Genomic DNA, 23165 nt, shown 5'->3' on the forward strand with positions numbered 1-23165 from the left:
TTGGTTAAAAAGGTCACTTCTGTGCATGCCCACAGAGGTATAACTGAGTTGATTTGGAGGTCTGGAAAACATCAACCTAAACAAAAAAAATCATTCTGAATTGTTTAAGAAACAAGGTTTTAAAAGTTACTTTTATTGCTGCTTATAAATGAAATTTTTACCTCCTTTTTCTTTTTTTCCCTCTCCTCTGTGTACTTCATTTTGTTGACTTTCGCCGTTAACCAGGGTGGTGAGCTTACTTGCTGAAGAATTCCTTAGATTTAATAATCTTTGCTAAGGCTTTCTTTACTGATTCAGGAAACTGTACTGAGTGGACTTTTCTTATGATATTATAATCATAATTTTAATTTTAATAATGGAAGTTCATTTTCCTCTTTTTTATGTAAGTTATTTACATGACTGATCCAATATGACTTTCTCGTGTTTTACTTGTATCTTGAATTGAAAAACCAAGAGGAAGAGGAAAACCATTTTGCTTACACTTTATAAGAATCTATTAATTTTTCTTAAACTTGAAATTGTAAGATGAATATATTTTGCAAGATTGTTGGAGTGCTGATCCACCATTATAAAAATACCAGGAAGGCAACTGGCTTGGAGCCCTCCTAACCTTTGTAACTGCTCACTTATTTCTACTCAGCAGTTATTTTTGTCTGTTGTGTTTAAATGTTTGCTTTGTCATGGAGTTTAAATCCATAACTGATAACAGATCAATACTGATTGTCTGCTATGCAGATGACTGTGAAAAAAACACTGTCAAATTTCCGGAGGACACACCATGACAACTGGCAGGAGCATAAACAGCAGTTCACTGATGACCAGCTGCTAGTCCTTACAGACCTCTTGGTATCACCATGCTATTATGCATAGATAGGTAAGATCATATATGTTTTGACATAAATTGAGAGAGACATCAGTTTTGCAAAAGATACTTTAGCTCTCCAGTTTCGCATGACGTAGGGAAGAAACCCCAAACTACTGCGAGAGTGCTCTTGGCAAATATAAGTCCTTTTCACTTCCAGTGGGTTGTTCAGTATCAGGTTTGTTTTGGGTGAATATTATTGTCTATCTTTGCATGTGTGTGTGTGTTTTACACTAGTGTCTTATTAAGACACTCGTGCTTGTTTTCTTGAATATTGCGTTCCCTTCACTTTGACCATTGTCTGCCAGTTGACTGCCTTTTAAATGCTTGGCAGTTTACAAGAGATAAGGCACTTGCTGCATTGTATTTCTCATGCTTTCGCCATCCAGTACAGTATATGGCCCAAGTCTCATGATGGGGAACGACTGTTACAAAACCGTTCCCTCTTCCACAGTGTAGCTTTGCTACCAGGACTCTTCCCACAGGTATGTCCCTGAAGATGACTGTCTCATCCATGGAGTTTGTTGTCTTTGTTAAGCTGCAAGATTCTCATCTGTCCTATATTGTGATGTTTTTCTTCCAAGAGGAGTTTATATTTTTATTTAGTTCTGTGCTAACAATGTGAGGAAATAATCTTCTTCTGCTGAATTCTTTTTATTTCAGGTTACTCCTGGGAAAATGAGGATGTAGAAGACTTGCTACAAAATAAAGGAAATTCAAAAGAAATTTATTACATAGAAAACTTTGCATTGGACATCCTGATGCCTCATCAAAACCACTTTTAAATACAAACATAAAGGCCTGGTTCTATTCCTAAGGAATTTTGCCTCCCCAGGGAGCCCCTCAGTGTCCCTATAGCATTCAGAGAGCCTGATCGTGATTTTATTGCCAAGACCCTTGTCATTGGCTGGCATCGCACATCTGTCCTTGTTACTGCTTTCTTGCACAGAGACTCACACTGCACATTTCTTATCCGCTTTTTCTTACCCTTCCTCCTAGCTGTTTCCAACATCAAGGATATGCAGAACCAGAGAGCACTGTAAGCCAGAATATTCTCAGTGAAGCTCTTCAGTTTTGCTGATGCAACTCTTATCTGGTCAGCTTACAAGACCAAGAACCTATCTTTGTCAAAGGATTTATTTTTCACTACTTGGGTTTGAGTACCCACCAGATGGTGGGCCCTGTATCATTTAATCCACCTCCGGGCAGGATTGCCTTTTTGTATCTTCTTTGCGGAAATGTAAATAGCTCATCTTCTCTGTGCAGTATAGATGATGGCAGGACAAAAAATGGGGAGTGCAAGCTCCCACTGCCTGGCCAGGTCATCATAGATAGCTTGACCAAGTGTGGGAAAAAATCCATGATTATCTGCATATTTCTAAGGGTGAAAGACTATGGGTGTTTCTTCATAGTTAAAGCCCATAGCTATGAAATTGTGGACTATCAAGTGATGGTTGAATTCACAGAATGAAGTGTATGCACAGTGTGTAAAGGCACTGAATAGCTGACTTTTTAACAGCATATTCTCATAAAGATTGTCAGTATTTGAGCAAGCACACCTTGCTCAAAGATTGTGGAAGCTCTGTATTTTTTTTTTTTTTTTTTTTTTTTTGCCTGCAGCTTTGTTCAGAGACTGGTATCTATTGGCTAATTTAACATGTTTAATATGTGTTACATAGTTGTAAAAGACTGTATAAATTGTAGAGGCATTGCATTGACAAAACATTGTACAGTTTGCAACCTTTTACATAACACCATTGTGAGATTAATTTGTAAAGATTCATACTTAGATGTTAATACTGTAGTAGTTCTGGCTTTTGTATCAAATCAAATGCCATTATTAGTTTTCTAAATTATTTTTCTTTAACACAATATTGCTTCATGTCTAAAAGGCAGAGGTTTTGTTTTGGTTTTCTTGTATCTCATTATTACTATGTCTCATTCAGATGTTAATGCAACATTTGTGGCCATCTCTAAATGCTGACATCACATATTCTGATGTGATAAATTCATAGAATGTGAGGTACTTTGAAATAATTCATAAACTGGTGTTTCAACTTTCATGCAACCCTACAGGAGCACTGATACATTGAGTGATCTACCTGCTGAGTATGTGACTCAATCCAAACTTAAAAGCACAGCAGTGTTCCTGGTGCAGTATTTAAAGAGTGTCAGCACACAGATGTAACCACTGTATAGTGTAGTGCCAAAATTATTTCAATTGTGTACCTAGTTTAAAATGCAATAAATGGATTGTTTGTAACATCTGCTTTTTTGTCTTTCTAAAGTGGAAATTGTTACTTTATAATTTAAGATTGTTTACTATGATTTTGAGCTTTTTGTATGAGGTATGTGTTTCTTGTGGACTTGGCAGTGAATTAAGGCAACATTAAGGATTAATCAAAGAATCAGTTCTAATTATTGAGGCACTAGTTTCTATTTAAAAACATCTTGTGCCTGATGAAACTTAACAAAAACTTGTGAATTTTTGTGAAGTACACTTAAAATTGGAGAAACTAGATTGAAATGGAGGGTTTTTTGCTGTCTGATAGAATAAAAAAAATTGAAATAAAAGTAGTGGAAAGTACTGGCAGTAAAGAATGATCTTTAAATTATGTGGTGACTGATTAACTGATAGAGAAAATATTTTTGCCATTTTGTTTACATCAGAGGCAGCTGGCAATAGGATCCAGCTCTGCTGCTTTGTACACTAGTTGGGAGGAGTTTCTTTTCATATGTGTCTATAATCCAGCTGTACCTGGAACTGGTTGCAATGTTGAGAATCTGGTGCTCTGCAGAGAATCATCCTGCAGTCAGAGAGGTATTACAGCAAATAGGTACTTAGTACTAATTCATGATCACTGTTTTATAAATCAGTAATAAATTACTTGATCTCAGCAGATTCCCAGAAAATTATACTTAAAGTACAGTTTTACAGGATAAGAGACACCAGTGATTGTGTGAACACACTTGTATTAGTTGTCTTTTTGTGGCTGAAAGATTAAATCTTACTCTTCTATTCTAAAGGTGTAGGAGCAATTTTGAGTTATTCATTGAATTCTGTAACTTGATTGCTGCTTTTATTCCCCAGCTTTCTCCATCAATGTATTCATGTAACGAGTTCTAAGCTTTCCATCACCTTGATGCTTGATCACATGATGAAATAGGAGATTAGGCTGCATGAGTGCTCAGGGCTCCTTGCCATTTTCATTACTCAGTTACCATTATAAATCATTGTTCTCAAGGGCAACCCTACTTTGAGACTTACCGGTTACATTTCTCTGTCTCAAAAGAGACAAGATTGTTCCCTGAGCTTGCTTAGCCCTTTTCTTTAAGTTTGTCTGAATGATAGTTCACTGCTTTAAGGCTGATTTTGATGAACTGCTGAGCAACACTTCATGTTCAGACATGCACACTTCTTGGACATTTCTCCTAAGATGGGCTGGTTTCTGTTCCTTTCCTGTATCTCCTGCCAACTCTCAAAGTAGGCCAGGCCAAACTGTCTCCTCCCTACAGCCCTGCAGATGAAACAATTGCAACCCCTCAGTCTGCAGAGGGAGACATCTCTAGTGAGGGAGCTTTAGTGAAAAGTGAAGAAGTTTATGAAAAAAGTGAATAATAAGGGCAGTACAGATCTTGGACATTGGTAGCCTTAATGACCATACAGAAGTCTGCACAAATAATGTCAGTGCTGAGTACTCTTCAAAGTATAAAGCATTGGTTTGTAAAAGCTTACTTTTTTGTGGCAGATAGATTCTATGATGTTCCCAGTAGCAACTGGTTTATGAGGTACAAATTTAAGCTTAAACTTTAGCAATAATTTGTAAGTAACTTTGTGACCAGCAGTGACACTTACCTTGGGGATGGCGGGGTCTTTTGCCACTAGAAACTTAAATGTTCAAAGTCTTGGCGGGCTGCCCCTAATCATGCTAGGCCAGTATTTAACCTGTCATGAAACAACATTCTTCATCAGCTGTTGATGGGGTTGGGGGGAACTGTTTGCATATCCTCACCAAAAAACAGTTTCAACTTCTCTGTGTAAACTAGTTACACTTAAGAATGTGATATAATGAGAGAGCTGAATTACTAGCATATACATATCCATTTTCCACCTGGTGTGTTTAATATATCCTCTCCTTCCATCACTCCTGGTAGCCAAGAGAAAGTTGAAAGCATTCTGCTGGCAACCATATAATGAAGCAGCCACAACCAGTAGCTGACAAGTGGTCTGGCTTCAAAATTACACCTATGCAGATCATCTATCCTAGAAGAACCTCATGGGGAAATGAAAATAGCAGAAACTTGGATAGGTCCAGTAGCATTTCATTACAACAGATGTTGCTACAAGTGTCTTTAGTGGGCTGTAGCCTTCACACTTGGAGGTGGTACTAGCTGATATAAACCAGTTTATGTGGTGGCATTCTATCAGTGGGTGACTGCAGATCAACAAAGCGGTCTTGAAAAATACAGAATGGAGCGGAGAAAAAAGCACAATTAGCCCAGAAGAGAGAGAATGAAATACTTTTAGCAAGCAGTGATTATAACTTGCCTGCCATTATCTATCTTTTCTGAAGGTGCTGCTAATGTCTCCTAAGTCAGAGCTCACCTGATCTCCAATTTGCTATACAAGAACAATTATCACTACCTTTCCTATCTGCTTCTCCCTTACCTGTCTGTCTTCCCTTAGCCATCTGTGAATACTAAGAGACAATCCCATCTATTTACAGGATACTATGTGCTGGCCTGGTGTTATCACCTGTTGCCAAGTGAAGAGGAAAGGTGTTTTTTTCTTCTCTTCAGTAATTTATCCAGTTGCTAAAGGACAGTTACTTAGGCAAAACTTCCTGTAAGAATCTTTCTCAAGCACAAAGTATGAGCTCAGATGGTTTAGTGACTTCTGAAGAGAAAGGCAAGGAGAAAGATATTCCCTATCCATGTTATTTTTTTTTTTTACATAATTTTTTTTTAAAGTGCCCTATTAGAATGGTGCAATTTCAAAACTTATTCAGAGGATAGGAAGGAGATCTTTGGCTATTACAAAGCCATCTGAGTTCTAGTGACTTTAGACCTGGAGAGACCTGAATGAAATGAATGCAGATCTTACTTCAAAACAAACTGACCTGTGACCATTCCTCTAGAGTGTTTGGAACAGGGCACAAAGGGCTTTTTCTGATCTGTGTAAAATTCTTTATTTTGCACAGGATCTGAAATCAAACTAGTACTGTGAGAATAAATATATTCTTTCTCCAATTTGCAATTAGTGATAGTTTATCTTAAGCATTTTCTATTGTTTATCAGGAGGTAGGAAGAAGTGAAGTCACAAGATTAAAAATTAGACTTGGCTGTTCAGTTATTTCATTAATTGAAATTGAAACAATATGTTTATAAAGTATGCATCTGCATCATTACATGGTAAAGAGCTGCTGTCACAGCACAGTTTCAAGAAGTTCCCAGGCTGGTTTCTGTGTTAGGTGGAAGGGCGCATCCCAAACAGCACGCAGAGCTTAGAGAAGAAAAATGCAGAGAGCCCAGCTTGGGCTGGGCTACGTTGCTCCTTCGAGGTTGCTGCGATCAACATACGGCCTGAAATAGCGAGGAAAGAAAGTGGGCCAGCCCTGAGAATAAGAGCCCTGGGCCATTTCTCTGTTCTCAGGCTTCCACAGTGGCTTTGCTCTACTTTCATGCAGGACTCTGTGACTCTACCTGTTGCTAAGCTCCTGTTTGTTATAAGGAGCTATTTTACAATGTTCAGCAAGGAGGAATGGTTCTTCTTATGGCCAGTTAAGGATGCCAATCAAACTACAGTCAGGGAAGAAGGGACTAGAAGGTGGCTCCAATGCTGATTATGGTAATTTTAACAAACGGGAGGTTTAGGACTTCTTCTTGAGTCTTTTGATATCAATGAAAAGGCTCCTATTCTCTTTGGATCAGGTCTTTACAATGGTTGAACCTGCCAGAGAGCATACTGTACCAGGCCAGTGGAGGTCATACCTGTAGAGAGGCTGAGCCAAATTACTGAAAACTAAAAGCATTTATTTGCAGTTTCCCAGGCAGCTTGGTAACACCAAACAATTCTAGTTTAAATCATGACCATTATGGAATAATCCCTGCGCCTGAGGTCTTTACCCTGATCAAAGACTTAAAAATTACAGTTACAGTGATAATGATGTAAGGCTCAGAATTCATGGGTTTTTTGCTTGAGTTGCAGTGACTTATTGTTTAGTAGTTATCTTGGTAGAGCCTTAGGATGGAATAATCTCCCATATTTACATAATCATGTGGATATACTTGTGCATGTGAAAACCTGCTGAAATCACAGCTTATTTTGCTGAAAAAGGAGAAGAAAATGACAAAAGAGTATGGGGAATAAGACTTAAATTGTGCTCTTGGGTGGCACCACGGACTTGGCATTGGTGGACTGCATTATCAATGAGTTGAGCTAATCCTTGTATACATAAAAAATTGCAGGTAGAGAGAAAAAAAGGAGATGAAGAGGTTGGCTGAGGCATCTGAGGCTGGGATCTGGGATTTTGACGAGGGAAGTATTAATGCAAATGGAACAAGAAATCAGGTTAGAGGAGAGGGTGCTTGTGGGGCAGAACAGGGATTTAGGGAGGGCTGAGAGGAATGGAGGCACATGGGATGTGCAGGAGAAAAAACACAAGCTGGGGGGTCTGGTGTGCAGCTGATGCGGAGCATCTAGTCTGCTGTGCGCAGGAGGTGTGCTGGGGAGCACGTGGACTGGGGCTGAAGGGGCTGCTGCACGTGAGGAGAAGCACGGAGAGAGCACAGGAATTACAGGATAGGTGCCTATCCACATCCATGGAAGCTGTAGAGCACAGTGGGTGGGCTTGGGAGGCATGGGACATGCTATAGCAGGGCCCAGCATGACGACTGTGCCACAGGAGGCAGAGGGATCACCTCTGACACAGGGATACAGAGGGCGGATATAACTGAGAGCGGCCTTAGGTGCTGAGGAGGGAGGCTGGGTGCACCCAGCGACTCGGAGTAAAGAGGGGAGCAAGGGCAAGAAGTGTCTGGGGCATGCTGGGAGCGGGGCTGGGACACATGGAGCAGGGGATGTATCAGGGAGGGGTGGGGAGGGATGGGTGCCATGGGTGTCATAGGGAGAGGGCCTGGGGGCCCCTGAGCAAACAGCACTGTGCTGTTTTGCCCATGGCTCGAGCCCCCTGTAAACAGGGGTGAGGTCTCTTCCACCACAGCTAGCCATGGTTCCTTTCCCTATCTTGTACCTCATGACTGTACTCCTTGCATGTCCATGTAGCTGCTCTCCTGCCCTTTTTACATCTTTACCAGGCTGCTGGGCATTGTGCACTTGGTACATGTGGGTGATGTCTCTCCCCTCGGTTTTTCAGTTAGGCTTCCGCAGCATCCCGTACTCTGCTCAGTCTCCCACCTTCCTCCGTGGCTTCAGACTTCCTGGCAGCTGAGACTCAAGTTTCCTTTTCCACTGTGCTGTAGAAGACACAATAATCATGATATGAAAAAAATGTACTGATGAGTAGAAAGTTTTGCAGGCCGTTGTCCTTGCAGGATATTAGCTTCAACCCTGCTGTGAATTATCAAATAATTTGTTTACATTCTCACTGGCACTGTACAGTAACTGGAAGGCAACACTTCTGAATTCCCTATGCCAAAATACTCACTGTATAGCCATGTTGCTGCACAGAAGAATGGGATTTCCAGTAAGAAGGGGAAAGTTAGCCTAAACTGGACCCAGATTTTGAGGCAGTCTGCAGGCCGGGGGGAACCATGCTCTGGGGTAGGGACTTTGTGGAGGTCTAAGCTAGTCAGGTTCTAGGGACACCAGGACAGTGGTAATTTCACAGTCTATTGCAGGGAATTTGTTGTTTGATTACAGAAGAAAATTAAACTGTGTGTAGGAGAGGGAGGATATTGCTAAGCTGTTTAAGGTAATGCACAAAAAGTACAAGCAGATTGGTTCAAAAGAACAGATATGCTGGGACCCAATGTGAGGAGAGCGAACTAGGTTCACACGTCAGCACTGACTTGCTCATGCTGTTTGCTCCTGTCTGCTTTGCCAAGGCAGCTTCCATTTCCTTGAACTAGTCTGTTTGCCCTGAGTATATTCTCTCTTTCTCTCCCCCCACCTCTCTCCATCAACAGGTGCTTCTCAGAGCTATTAAAAGACATTTAGAAGGGAAATTCCTCTCCATGAGTTGAGAGAAAAAAAGCTTACTACTCTCACCGGGCAAAGGAGAATGACTGTAGCTGTACGGTCTCAGTAAAGCAGTCTTGAATCAGGAGTTCTCCCAGCACAGATAAAGCCCAGACTGTTGCCGACAAAGATTATTAGTAAAATTATCCTTGATTTCTGATGGATTAGAGCACAGTGCTTAGCAGAATTAGCAGCATCATGAAGAGGCAAATTGCTCAATGGGTGGAAAGGAGAGGGAGCCTTGTTGGTCACGCTCCTTTTCTAATTCTAGATTAAATGTCTTTTTCAACCTTCGCTCATGGAAGTTCAGCCTACGTTCCCTGCTTGATCTCCTAGTTTACATTTGTCTGAGACAGACTTCTAGTCTGCAGGTGCTCTGCAAAACCTCAGGTCTGTCATTTTAATCTGAGCTAGTGACTGGCCCTTCATACCAGGTTCCTGCTGCTTGCGGAAATGCCGCCGCAGAAGGGCTCTCTATGAAGGACCAGCGCAAACTGATCCCAAGGTCCAAAAAATGTTTGTCTGGGGCAAAGCTGTTGGAAAGTGAAACAGTTAATGAAATTTTAGAGGTTTTCTATGCCTAATTATTTTGCACTGTGCCGTGCTCATAAGTTAACAATGGAAGGAGTTGAAGTTAATTAGCATGTATTTTAACAGTCTGCTCAGTTTAATTATTTTCTACATCTTGCTAGGTGAGAATATCCAGGTAGTAAAAATGCTGGCTTGTCTGAGGAGCTGTACATCATAAACGACAACTCTTAATACCTTCATGGCAGGTATTTTGTATGCACTACCCAAGCAGATTTCACTGCTAGAGATACAGCTGGACACCCACTTTCCTTGGGGAATAATGAGGGGTACTAGGAAGTAGGAGAAGCAGTCTTTCTTGATTGGCTTACTTAGGAAAAAAACAGCAATAAACCCCCCAAATCTATTTGAGCAAGAGATTTAGTAAGATCAGTAATAAATTCAGTGAGAAATCGAGGTGAGTTCACCCAGAAAGGCCTCTGTTAAGAAACAAAAGCTTTAAATACATACTCCACTCTTCCTGGCCTTTACTTCTGTTTTTCTGGGTTAATTTGCCTGTACTTTTTTTATTCCAGCTTCTGTCCCCTACAGTTGTTTTGTTAAAATCATGAGGTACTGAGCTGCTTAGGTTGGGGGGAAGGGGACAGGTTTCGACAATCAAAAGTAATTTCCAGTTTCTTGCAGTAAGTATCTGGAAGACTAGACAGCGTGTTAGAAAATAACGTCTTGGGGACACAAGTTCTCCCTATGCGGTAGGAAGTCCAGGACTGAAAAACCTTTGCGAAGTTTGGTAATATCAGAGACAATAACCAGAGTAATATGATATCAATAATATAATAATCACAGACAATTATCAGAGTAAAATCAGAGGGATTTTTTTTACGAATTGGTTTAAGGGAGGGCTTAAGAGTGCTGCAAAGAAAGAGTTTATATCCTGATATCTTGTGTAAGATGCTGCAAAAATCATTGCTCTTGTGAGCCCTGTGTTGGAAAACCAATTTCTTCCACCGCTCTCCTTTCCCCAAGCCCCCACTTTGGCAGTTCTTCAGAGCGGGGCAGAGCAGTGAGACATTTAGGCCTCCTGTGCAGGGGGATTGTGCAGTGCCTCGTGTTCCCATGGAGATGCTTTCTGCCGCGGTTCATCCCCTCACTTCCGGAGACGAGACCTGTGCGCTAATGCTCCTCTTCTCCTGTGCATGCCTCATCCTGCAACACTCACAGGAGCTCAGCTGAACGCATGCCGCAGCGTGCGGCTTTTTATTAATATGAATCACCAAAACAATATTTGGACTTGCACTTTTCTACTAAAATGTTTAAAAGGCTCCTAGACTAACACTGGTAATGCTTTTTGCCACGTTTCAAGCTCTTAACTATAGTGGGGGAACATGTTTAAGAAGCTCCTTGCTCCTCATGGGCCTGTTAAATACTGCATTAATGAAATGAGTAACAATCTGAACACATTGCTAGTGTAAGACAGCAAAAAAAGTCTGTGTTTTCTAAATACCTAGTTCTAAAATATTTAAGTCTTTGTAATGGCTAAGTCCTTACACCTTAGGCTCCTAAATTCATTCCTTATTATCTCGGTAGCAGTTTCAAAGGCATGGAAGCGACTGGCGCCTCAGTCTTGTCAACTGCTTTAAAACACATGGGCTTGACAGAAAATCCTATTAGGCATATGCCTAACAGGCGTATTTCTGGTGTGCGTGCTTCCACCAGCTAATCTAGTAATTTAGGGAAATTAACAAGGCTAATTGTGGTCATCCAAGTTTGAGTGTTTGGCCAAATAGTGCTTGTGGGCAGCACAGCCAGAAACAGAATCTACCTGCGAAGGCCTGACACTAGTCCCTGTCCTGCTGCTTGTCCCTAGCCTCTGTGCAGAGATGTTTGCTATCGTTAACAGCAGCAGAAATTATTCTAAAAGGTTAATCTGAGCAGCACAAGAAATAGTCATAGTCTAATCTGGACTCAGAAACTGGACATAGTGTGAAACTAAGGTAGGCTGCTACACAGCCTCTTGCTTACAACCGATGTGCAGCATGTGATCTGCTCTGAAAGGACGAGGGCATCGTGTGCACACTGGTTTCACTTAAACGGCACGATCATCACCGGTTCCTCGGCATTAATCACTTTGAGGTAATTCACGCCTGCATGAGACAGATATTTTATCAGTCTTGTTTAATCACACAGTTCAGTGTCCTCCGATGTTTATAAATAAGAAAATTGAAGGAGGGTGATCCCAGCTCATCAGTGACAAAACAACTTGTACTCAGTAGGGCCGGGATTCACCCACAGAATTAAAATTAGCCCTGACTAGAGAACGAAAATGGAAGCAAGAATAAAAATAAAAGCGATAGGCAAGCTGAGAGCAAACACGGCTTGAAGCAGCCAGAGCCCATGGAGGTGATGTTCTGGTTTTTGGACTTTCCCCCTTCTATATGTAACTAGTTTAAAAACAAAAATAACGCCCCCTAAAACATCCCCAAATCCCCCTGCTCCAACTGCCCAGGTTGCAGGAGTGTCTTGCTCTTTTAAAAGCAAAGCTAGCGGCTTTCTGAGGGCTGCTGGCACTTCCCTGCAGCAGCCTCCAGGAGCAAATCTGGATTCATCACTCACTGGAAGAGCATTTGGTGTGCAGGACTCACAGGCCAGGCTGCTGTGGTGAGTCTAACGTTTACTAAAAGAATTAGTTTTAAAAGACTTATTTTTAGAAAAAAAAGTTTTGAAAAATAAGCTAGCAACTATCACTGACAAGCTTTCAGCTGTCAACCGAACGCTCCCGTCGTGGGCTTGATGCTTATACAAAGCACCACGATGCTTCGGCATTACTGTTGGGGGTAGTGGAGGTTTAAAAAGATGACATATGGATTCATACAGATATCTATAATGAGTATATGTGCAAATATACAGTGTAGGACAAATGCCCCCATGTATGTCAGAAGTACTGGCTCTATCGTATTTCTGAAGCCCCTCCGCGCCTGGCAAAGCAGGGCTTTCCTCCCATGTGCGTGCGTTTTCTGTGGCCGTGCTACTGAACTCCCTCCCATCTCTGCCTACCCGGGGCCTCCGCTGGCTCCAAACCTGGGGGCGTATTTCAAAATGATCCCGTTAAGTACTGAGGCATCCAAAACCCTCCATCGCTTTAAGTGGCAACTACAGTATTTGTGGTGTGCAGCATCTAGCAGGAAACAGATAAAGAAATAACGTTCATGATTTCTTACCATGGGACTATCGAGGATCCCTTGTCCTGGACCCTGCACCTCTGCAAGCAGACAAGTAAGCAGAAAGGGAGTCCTACCCCACTGAGTTTTCACTGCAAAGCAAGGCAAAAGTACAAGTGGAGGAAAGTATAGCATGCAGGACTTTGCCCGGAGCTCTCATGCTCAGCAGTTGTGGTTTTGGGCAGGTGTTTTGCTGCTGTTAAACCAGCATGGAGGAACACCCAAGCCTTGACCTTGCGGCTATTGCCTTGGTGTCCTGAGGAGGGGATGGCTTGGACAGGACTGGTAGCAAAACCTCCCCCCACCTCATCTTAACCGGCTTCCTCTCCGCTTCAGGGATGAGCACTGGCCGGGCGTCCCTGGCAAGAGGTGCACAGCTGGGTCCGTATCGCACGATGCTGGCCCTGCGTTACGCCAATGGCGGTGCAGCCCCGCACCCCTGGTGTGTGGTGCTCGTTGGCAGTTGCGGGGATATTAGTGGGGAGATGCAGTGGAAATGGCAGGAACAGATCAGCCCCCAAATCTGAGTTGCTGCTGCCCCTGGCACCGCGCTAGCAAACGGCACAGCTCCCTCAGTGCAAGCCTGGGCAGCGCTAGAGCGGTTTGCGCAGCGGCCTCTTGCCAAGCAGGCAGTCCAGACGCAGCCCCTGGTGGAAACGGAGACGCAAACCCAGCGCAGCTCCCTCTCCAAACCCCACAACTGCCATCCCTACGAAGCACAATTTTCCACTGCTGCTCTTGCTTGCAGACTGTACCAGAGCTTTGCTCAAATTGAAAAGTTTAGGGGCACTTACTTGTCCTTGGGCTAACCCTGTGTTTGAGCAGCTTTTCTCTTTGCATGCTTTTGAGGGATGGACACATCTTTTCCTGGCTTCTCTTTTGCTCGCTAGCTCGCCAGGTCGCCCCCTCTACAGTGAGCGCTCTGTGATGTTTCTTCTTTTCTCTGCTTTTTTTCGGCCAAAGCCCAGCCTTCCCGAACGCGAGCACGGAGGCAGCGTGTCCCAGACGGGGCTTTAGCAATACTGCGGCTGCAGCACCTGCTCCTCCCGTCCCCGCGGGAGCATCAGCGAACCCTGGGTGCCTCTTGGGGATCCTCCCATGCTACCGACCAGCCGTCTGACGAAGGCAGCCAAGTTTTTCTCTCCCAGCCCTTCCTAGCTGGCCAGGCCCTAACCTGCACCAGAAATCATGTGCACCGCCGCGCTGCTGCCTGCGAGTCAGGTCACGCTTGCAGCTTGCGCTGGGACACGGCACAACACGGTTTCTCGGGCAGCCGTGCTCCGCGCCCAGGCGGGCACCGCTCCGGGCCTGCTCGCGGCGACCCTGAGCCGCCTCCCGCGCACCTGCGCTGCGCTCGAGCGCGGCACGGCAGCCGTTCGGGGGCGCGGGTGCCCATGGCGGGGCCGGCCGCACGTGCTGGTCCTCGGCGAGGCGGGCCGCGGGCTGCAGCTGTGCCCGTCTGCTCCAGGCCGCTGGCTGTTCGCGCGGCACATGGCAGGCAAGGCGCCCGGTGACACGTTCGTCAGTGGCACCTGGTGCCTGGCGGGGACGGGGCTGGGTTGTGGCGGGCACGGACGTGGTGTGCAGGGGCTGCACGCGGGGCACCAGCGTGTGTGGGCTCATGGGGTAGGTGCGTGGGGCTGTGGGTTCAGGGCTGTGTGCAGGTGCAGGGGTGTGGCGTAGGGGTGTGTGCAGGTGTAGGGGTGTGCAGGTGTGGTGCAGGGGGTGCACGAGGTGTGTGGAGGTGTGCTGCAGGGGTACATGTGGGAGCAGGGGGGTGCAGAGATGTGTGTGTGTGTAGGGGTGTGTGCAGGGCTGTGCATGCAGGTGTAGGGGTGTGTGCAGCTGTAGGTGTCTGGGTGTGCGTGCAGGGGTGTGTCTGTGCAGGTGTAGGGATGCGTGCAGGTGTAGGTGTCCATGCAGCTGTAGGTGTCTATGTGTGGGTGCAGGGGTGTGTGTGTGCAGGTGTAGGAGTGTGTGCAGGCATAGGTGTCTGTGCAGGTGTAGGGGTCTGGGTGTGGGTGCATGGGTGTGTGCATGTAGGTGTCCGAGTGTGCGTGCAGGTGTAGGGGTGTGTGCAGGTGTAGGGATATGGGTGCAAGGGTGTGTGCATGCAGGTGTAGATGTCCAGGGGTGGGTGCAGGGGTGTGTGCAGGTGTAGGGCTGCGTGTGAATGTCTGGGGATGCGCAGATGCAGGGCTGTGTGTTCCCGCCCGGGCTTGTGTAGGTGCACGTGTGCGGTGCGCGTGCCCGTGCTCCCGCGTGTGCGTGTGCGCGCGCTGCCCGGCTGTGCGCACACGGCGGCCGGGACCGCTGCCTGCCGCCGCCGCCGCCGCCGCCGCCGCCGCCGCCGCGCCGGCCCCGCTCGCCGCCCGCCCGGAGCGGCGCCGGCGCCGCGGCGGCCGGAGGCAGCGGGGGGCGGGGGACGCTGCCGCGGGCGCGGGGGGCGGCGGCTCGGCCCGGCCCGGCCCCGCGGGGCGGCGGCGGCGGCGGCGGGCGCCATGGCGGGGCGGGCGGCGCCATGGCGGGGGCAGCCGTGAGGGAGCGGGGGCGGCGCGGGGGGGGCGGCGGCGGGGCCCCGCTGAGCGGCGCGGCTGCGTCCGCGGCGGCCGCGTCCGGGCGGGTCGGCGCCGCCATGGGCCGGCCGCGGCCGCGGTGAGGCGGCGGCGGCGGAGGATGAACGTGTCTGGGCGGCTGGCGGCGGCGGCGGGCGCGGAGAAGCCGCCCCCCGGCTCGCTGGCGCCGCTGCTGCCGCTGGGCGGGAACGGCTCGGCCGCGGCCGGGCCCGGGGAGCCGCGGGAGGCGGTGCACGCGGCCACGCTGGCGGCCTGCGCCGCCCTGCTCGCCCTCGTCTTCTGCCTGGGCTCCTACGGGAACCTCATCGTCTTCTTGTCCTTCTTCGACCCGGCGCTCAGGAAGTTCCGGACCAACTTCGACTTCATGATCCTCAACCTGTCCTTCTGCGACCTGTGCCTCTGCGGCGTGGCCGCCCCCATGTTCGCCTTCGTGCTCTTCTTCGGCTCGGCCAGGGGCGTCCCCAGCGCCTTCTGCTTCACCTTCCACCTCGCCGGCTCTGGCTTCATCATCATGTCGCTCAAGACAGTGGCCGTGATCGCCCTTCACCGGCTGCGCATGGTGCTGGGGAAGCAGCCCCACTGCACCACCTCCTTCCCCTGCACCCTGCTCCTCACCCTGCTCTTGTGGGCCACCAGCTTCACCCTGGCCACCCTGGCCACCCTCAAAACCCGCAGGTCCCGCCTCTGCCTCCCCATGTCCAGCTTCGCCAGCGGTGAGGGAAGGGTCATCCTCTACTTCTACGTGACCGACTTCATCTGCTGCGTGGTTGTGGTGTCCATCTCCTACGTCATGATAGCTCAGGCCTTGCGAAGGAACGCCCAGGTGAGGAAGTGCCCGCCCGTCGTCGCGGTGGACGCCTCCCGTCTGCAGCCCTTTGCTGGGCCGCCTGCAGCCGGGGCTGCCAACGGCCTGCAGTGCACTGTGCCCGCCCTGTACAGGAACCAGAGCTACAGCAAACCGCAGCACGTGCAGACTCACGGCTACGGGAAGCCCCTCAGCCAGCTGCCGGCCCCTGCCGCCAGCAGGCTCCAGCTCGTGTCGGCGGTGAATCTGTCCGCAGCCAAAGACTCCAGGGCAGTGGTGACGTGCGTCGTCATTGTGCTTTCTGTCTTAGTTTGCTGTCTCCCCCTGGGGATCTCTTTGGTGCAGGACATACTGTCCAGCAGTGGTGGCTTTGTTCTCTACCAGTTTGAGCTGTGTGGATTTACCCTCATATTTTTCAAATCTGGATTAAATCCTTTCATATATTCCCGCAACAGTGCTGGACTTAGGAGGCGGGTCCTCTGGTGCCTGCAGTATGTAGCCCTTGTCTTTTTCTGCTGCAAGCAGAAGACAAGGCTTCGAGCCATGGGCAAAGGGAGTCTGGAAGTCAACAGGAATAAGTCATCCCACCACGAAACCAATTCAGCTTACATGTTGTCTCCAAAACCTCAGAAAAAGTTTGTGGACCAAGCCTGCGGTCCTAGTCACTCCAAGGAAAGCGTGCTGAGTCCCAAGGCTTCTGTCGGGCATCAGCACTACGCACAGAGCAGCTCAACGCCCATGAACACCCGAATCGAACCGTATTATAGTATCTATAACAGCAGCCCTTCCCAGGAAGTGAGCACCCCAAATAGCTTACAGCCAGTGAACTCGACTTTCGGATTTGCCAAATCCTATATTGCCATGCATTATCATACCACCAATGACCTGGTACGAGATTATGATAGTGCTTCAACTAAGCAGATACCAGTACCGTCGGTGTAACCTTAAGTGTGCCACAGATAACTGTTCTGATTCAGTGGATCCCCTTCTTTGCTTTTATTAACAATTATTCTAAACTCAAAGATACAGTATTGCTGTACAGGTGCCAATGGAAAAATACCATTATTGTTAATATCCAGCTATTTGCATTTGAAGTAAATACTAGGATATTACTTCCATGATACTTTCTTGAAATTGTGTGGCAAGTCAAAAAGCGCATATTTTAGATTTGTATTCGGAATCGTTACATAAGAGTGTTTTTGTTACTGATTTTTACTGCTGAAAGAGTAAAAAAAAATAAACACTAGAAATATGTCATTCATTTTGTCACGAGGCAAACTATCTCAGAGACTATCTGAGACTGCGCCAAAAGTATTATCCATTAAATTGCACGCTTGCTGCATTTTCAAGAAGGAAGAATTTGGAGGATGCTTGGTACTGTGATACTTAGGTTTAAACCCATTTTCGTTGCAGAAGTTGAAAGACTTGGTGAAAATGATTTTGTTGTAGCAAGTGTCAGTAATAACAAAAGTTTTCTCTATCCCAGGATAAAATTCTGATTCCATTGAGGTAAACGGCAAAATTTCTATAAACTTCAACTTTAGGTTAGCGTTTCAAACTCTGCTTTCTAAAGCAGGGCTAGGCTATTTACAAATAGCAATATATTGCTACTAGGGAAGGACTTTTGAGAGGTATTGTGGCACTGTAATAAACCTTTGAAATATCTCTATTAATTTCTGCTGTACATTTATTTTAAGGATTGGTGCCATTATATACCCCTGAATAATGTTTTGAGAAATATTTTTTCAGCTGATGCAAATAACCGTGCAATACCTAATTATAGGTTTTATTTGAGAACATAAACGATTACTGCAATATTGTAATACTGACATCCGTTAGTAATGCAGTCACCTCTGGAGCTTTCTAACTCATAAACATAAAACACAAAGAGTCATATTGCTGGTTGTTTTTTGTCTATGACTTTATAGTGGATATATAAGTGGATTTGGGGGGGATTCAGTGGTGATATTCCCAACAGGCAGAGCTGACAGCTATTAACATATTTAAAAACAGAATGACCAAGTAACAAGATGACTACACTTTTTTGAGATTTTCTTATGTAGTAAAATTTTAAAAAATCTAATGTCAATTTGATTTAAAGATTAATGTCTACTTATATACTCTATCTGTTGATCAACACAGTGATCAAATAATATAAGTTAAATAGTTTTTTTATAAATGTGACAGCTTGTGTTATTGTGTCGTGTTGTTGAAATTGCTAATGAAACAATGATTTGGAAGCAAATTTTTTATTTTAAATTCCTAACAATCTTCACTTTAAGTGGTCAGATTTCAAAGCACATAATCACCTTCTGTGGACTTCATCAGAGCCTTAGTATCTCTGCAATAATTGTGCTGCTGACTTTGGTGCCTGAATATGGACTTAGGTGCCTCATTTTAGGAAGATGTCAGATCTTTAGCAGAGTTACAGTGATGTATTCCAAAAAGATGATTTGTTATTTTAGAAACAGAAACCATTCACGTCATTGCAGCATGTGAGTTGTTGGTTTAGGTTGTTTGTTAACTATTTTCAAGCTTTTCCTGGAAGAGTATTACACTTGTGACGAGTGTTGTTTAATACACTGAATTTTAATTAATTTTGAATAATTCAAGACAGCTTTCTTGCAATAAAATGGATGTGAACAACTTTCTGATACAAATGTAAAATTGAAATCATTTCGATAGGTCTTTTCTCTCTGCCCAGATATTTTTCTCTATGAATATCATGGCTCTTTCTAAAGTAATTATAAAAGATAACTAAAAGATCTCTGTCTTGTTTGTTTTTTCTGTCTTTGCATTTCTCTTTAGTACCAAATCTCCTAATTTGGAGGAAAAGATATGTGGGATCCTGTGTTTTTGTCTCAAACGACAAATTATTAGCAGAAAATTACAGTTTCAGTTTGGGAAGAGTGTAGGGCAGGACCCTGACAAATGATTGCAAGATGGGATCCTTCATGTACTTTGAGAGAGCTTAAGGTGTCCGTTAGACTGGATCTGGCATTAAGCAGTTCTTGGTTTTGCTGTGTGTGTACATGACTCCATACTGTGCATTTGCTTTGAATCACGTGAACTTCATCTTATGACAGAAGATTTTACCTTTCTCACCTTAGTCACAAAAGTAATTTGCATTGAATATTAATGTGGGAGTAAAGTGAGAAGGGTATGGCTTTAGAATAGAAGGGGGTTTTATTGCCCTTGTGTGATATTTTATAAAGACAAAGGAAGTGAAGTCCCTTTAAAGCACATTGTAATGTTTTTCTGCTCTTAACTGTTGGTGCAGATTGCATTCCTATACCTCTAAAGTGTTGATATGTTTGTAGTGTCAGATGAGAGAACAGTATCTGAATTAAGTTGTCAATTGTATTAAATAACTGCGTTTCTGAGGAGGTTTATGAATGTAGCGAATAGAATAGGGGTTGGCTTTTACAAATATGTAGCCACAATTTCATGGAAGTGAATCATAAACTGAAGTATCAGTTATCATAAGATAAAAATTACTTGCTTTGTAATCTTCTGTAGTATCTTTTCTTTTTTCCTTTAGCCCCCTTGTCAGAGCAGAACTCTCTTCTGCTGAATACAGAACCAATATAACATAAAACATGATTGCTAGGTTAAAAAAATTAGCAATCCAGTTAAGACAAGGAGCAACAGAATGATTGAAGAAGGAGTTGGATAATTTTTATGAAAAGAGTCTGAGAAGAGAGGAGATGAGTAAGAGAGTAAGTGATAAAAGTATGTGAATAATGAATGGTTTAGAAGTAGGCTTGAAGTTAATGGAGTCCAATCCATAACACAAGAACAAGAAAGCATTTTATGAATATGTAAGGTGGCAAACTCAAGACTGATAAAATGTACTTTTCTTATACCCCATACTTACAGTGTGGAACTCATTGCTGCAGAACTGTTGAGAAAAGACTAGTAAGGTTTAACAGGTACTTTAACATTTATGTGGGTAGTAGGAATATCAGGAGTCTGATAGCTAATGCCAACACGTTTTGGAATGGATATGAAATTTTAAATTAAAATTAATTTGGAATTAAAGCAATCTTTGCTTTCTGTGATTAAGATGAACCCATCATCGTGGAACAGATTATCCAGCATATGTTTACTGTTAACTTCTTTTGAAGTTTCTGGCATTGGTTGCTGTCACAGATGCAATACTGTCCTAGATAAAGTGATGACTGCTTTTTACCTCTCTTCTTTGTGGGAGTTAATAGAAGTGAGGTTGAGGAAAACATTACTGAGATTATATACACCAGATGTGTGGGCAGCTAGAGGTGAATTTGTTTTGGGGGAGGAGTTGGAATTTGTTTTAAAATGTTTTTACTTTTGAAATCCTTTTGATCATCCATTTTGTGTTTTTGATTTGGCAGTGTGTCATAATGATGCTGGTAAATGCAGGCAAGATTTTAAGAAAATTGTCCCCTAAATAATCTTCAGTAGTCCTCCATCTGAAGCACTGGGAATAAAAAGCAAAGAGAGCTTCTGAGCTGCAAGGGTTGTGCTTGTTTGCACCATTGTCTTTTCACCTACTTCCATTGGATGGTGAGGCAGGACTATAGAGAGCAACAAGAGGTGTTCACGACGGAAACTGAGAGAGAAGGATGGTAAGGGTTAAGAAAATGCCGTATTTCTCTTCCTGATGAAGATCTGCCTAGTAAAGTTGGAAGCTGGGAAGCAGAAAAATGATGTGGCCTTCATTTCATTCATCTTATTTTATTCTCTTGCAGGCTGCTAGGACCGTGCAAATCAAGATGATGCTAACTCAGCAATTTATCTGTAGTATCTTTTTGCTCCAGAAAGAGTGCATGGCAGACTCAGGTGGATGTTGGACTTTTCTGTTCATGGAAATGTGTCCCAAAGAATATTTTACACTCCATAACTACCATATGAAGAATACACCATGTCTTTTGTGAGAAAGTGCAGCTAAGCTGCCTGTGTAAGATGCGCCCATGGTTAATGGGATACCAGTGTTTTTTTTTTTTTAATCTAATTAGGACTCTGAATCAAAGTTCTAGGCATAAATGTTAAAGAATACTGATTGTAGAAGCCTTCATGTTGGCTTACGGATATATTGTACTGTATGGCTTTCAAAAAGAGGGTGCACGGGGAGTTTCACCCTGGGCACACAAAACTATGGGCATTTAAATACACCAAGATTTTTGTGAAAATGTATGCTCTGCTTTGTGGGCAATGCTTACTGATAGAAAAAAAGTATAGATTAGCAGGATTTCTGTAACAATATTTCTGTGGCTGTAAGGACAATTAGTACAGTTGCATGGAAAATTCAGGCTTGAATATAAGGAATTCATCAAACGTTAAGAATGTGTTGATCATAATTGCATTTGGTGTTGGATTTTTAAGAGAAAAACTGCAAAACTTGATGCTTAAGTTGTATTTGAAATATATCAAACAGAACAAACACTACTGTGTAGGATTTTAATCAGTAGCAGAAAATTGTATTCTTTTTCTCATCTTGTTGCAATTGTCCATAATAATTCCTGTTTTACGTAAACAAACAGTTGGTTTAATACCTTAAAATAATAGCATAGGTTTGCAGAGATTAAGGTGGTGTCTTAATGGACATTCCCTAGGTATGCCTTTTGTCTCTTTTGAATGCTTTTTTTTCTTTTTTACTATTTAAGAGGAGTCAATTTGGATTAATTACTAAGACATTAACAGTCTGCAACTTACTCCACAGAAACAGCAGTTACATTCTGAACAGTTTAGTTTCAGATTACAGTCTTCTGAGTTGAACACAATTTTTATTAAACCAATCACAAGTTAATGCTGTGTTCATCCATGTGCTTCTATAGCTGATCAAGGATTGTATTTCAGACCTGTAATGTTAATAAAATGAATTCTTTTTCTACATTTTCATTTGAATGTGGTTCTCCTGTGGAACTTACTCTAAACAGAAGCTGGGCTCCTCTCTTTATGCACCTCTCTCAGTATTATTAACATCTATCTGCAGGTGAATTATTTTTTCTATTATTTCTATTTTTTCTACAAGTGCAGGCTAGGTTCCGGGAAGGCAAACTGCTTGTATCTTGCCTTAATAATACAGATTTTTTGTAAGGTGAATGCTGCCTTCATTTATTCTGACACATCTCCTCATCGGTTTTAATTTAGCACTTCAGCAGCAATTGTGCAACCAGTGTGTTTGCACCAATGTCAAGGGAGGGCAGAGGGTTACATGAACAGCCCTGCCACTGAATGTCTTCAAACAAGGCTGTGTGTACTGCGCATACCAGGGGAAAAAAGCCCATCTCTTTCTCTCACCATGAAGCTGGCTGCCATGCTGACAGTGACTTAAAAAAGAACAGGAAAATCTGTTGTCACTACAGTCAGCATACACGACTCTTCACGCTTGTTGAGGAAAGGTGGGTTAGTACAGAGAGAGCACAGATTTCTCTCCTTTCTGGGTTCTGGGTGCAAAGGAAATGGAGATGGTAGAGGAGGCTAAGTCCTACTGTGTTTTATTTGTACTGATGGAAAACTGGTGAATCAGCACCAGGGGACAAAGAGGAAGGAGGCAATTTCAAAAGTGAAGTACTTCTGGATTTTGCAAGCACTGCTTCTGTTCTGCAGTGCAACGGATGTAGCTTGCTTTCTTCGATTTGCATAGCAATTTGTCTGTCGTCAACTTCAAGCACTGTGTTTCGTGGATATATCAAATACAGTATAAGTAAGGTTAATCAGGACTGCCAAATTCAGTTATAATTGGTAATAAATGCCAATAGCAGGTCACTATCAATTCCTGTTTAAAATGGCTTCATGTTTAGTAAGACAAAAAAATGCTTTCATCCATTGCAATCGCTGTTGCCGAAACCTGGTTCCAACAGTCAAACATGCTAAGTGTAACATGTAGGCTTTTTTTTTTTCTTTATACTAGAAAGCAGCACAGGGAGGGTGAAACTGTGTGTGTAGTGCTCCAGCTGAATCTTACCTTTTTAAAATACATTGCAGAACGATT

General features: G+C 44.1%; 2 protein-coding genes across 3 annotated transcripts in view; both read left to right on the top strand.

The window, feature by feature from the left end:
- PSME4 (proteasome activator subunit 4) overlaps positions 1-3125 on the top strand; it is a 76025-nt gene extending 72900 nt beyond the window's left edge. The window contains exons 46-47 of the mRNA XM_064509758.1: positions 736-874; positions 1526-3125. Of these exons, the coding sequence (XP_064365828.1) occupies positions 736-870 (135 nt within the window). The 3' untranslated portion in view covers positions 871-874; positions 1526-3125. The remainder of the gene's footprint in view (positions 1-735; positions 875-1525) is intronic.
- A 12127-nt stretch (positions 3126-15252) lies between these two features.
- On the top strand, positions 15253-22063 carry GPR75 (G protein-coupled receptor 75). 2 transcript variants are annotated; one of them, XM_026108386.2, is made up of 3 exons: positions 15253-19908; positions 20563-20796; positions 20920-22063. In XM_026108386.2, the coding sequence occupies exon 1, from the start codon at positions 15485-15487 to the stop codon at positions 17129-17131; it is 1647 nt and encodes a 548-aa protein (XP_025964171.2). In that variant the 5' UTR covers positions 15253-15484; the 3' UTR covers positions 17132-19908; positions 20563-20796; positions 20920-22063. The 2 variants fall into 2 exon arrangements, with proteins under 2 accessions (XP_025964171.2, XP_025964178.2); XM_026108393.2 differs by having other exon boundaries at positions 15253-20796.
- The last annotated feature ends 1102 nt before the right edge of the window (positions 22064-23165 follow it).

This window comes from Dromaius novaehollandiae, chromosome 3 (genome assembly GCF_036370855.1).
Source record: "Dromaius novaehollandiae isolate bDroNov1 chromosome 3, bDroNov1.hap1, whole genome shotgun sequence".
Taxonomy (NCBI): Eukaryota; Metazoa; Chordata; class Aves; order Casuariiformes; family Dromaiidae; genus Dromaius; species Dromaius novaehollandiae.

Coding starts and splice junctions, on each gene's coding strand:
- GPR75 (XM_026108393.2), top strand. CDS start 15,485: ATGAACGTGTCTGGGCGGCTGGCGGCGGCGGCGGGCGCGGAGAAGCCG.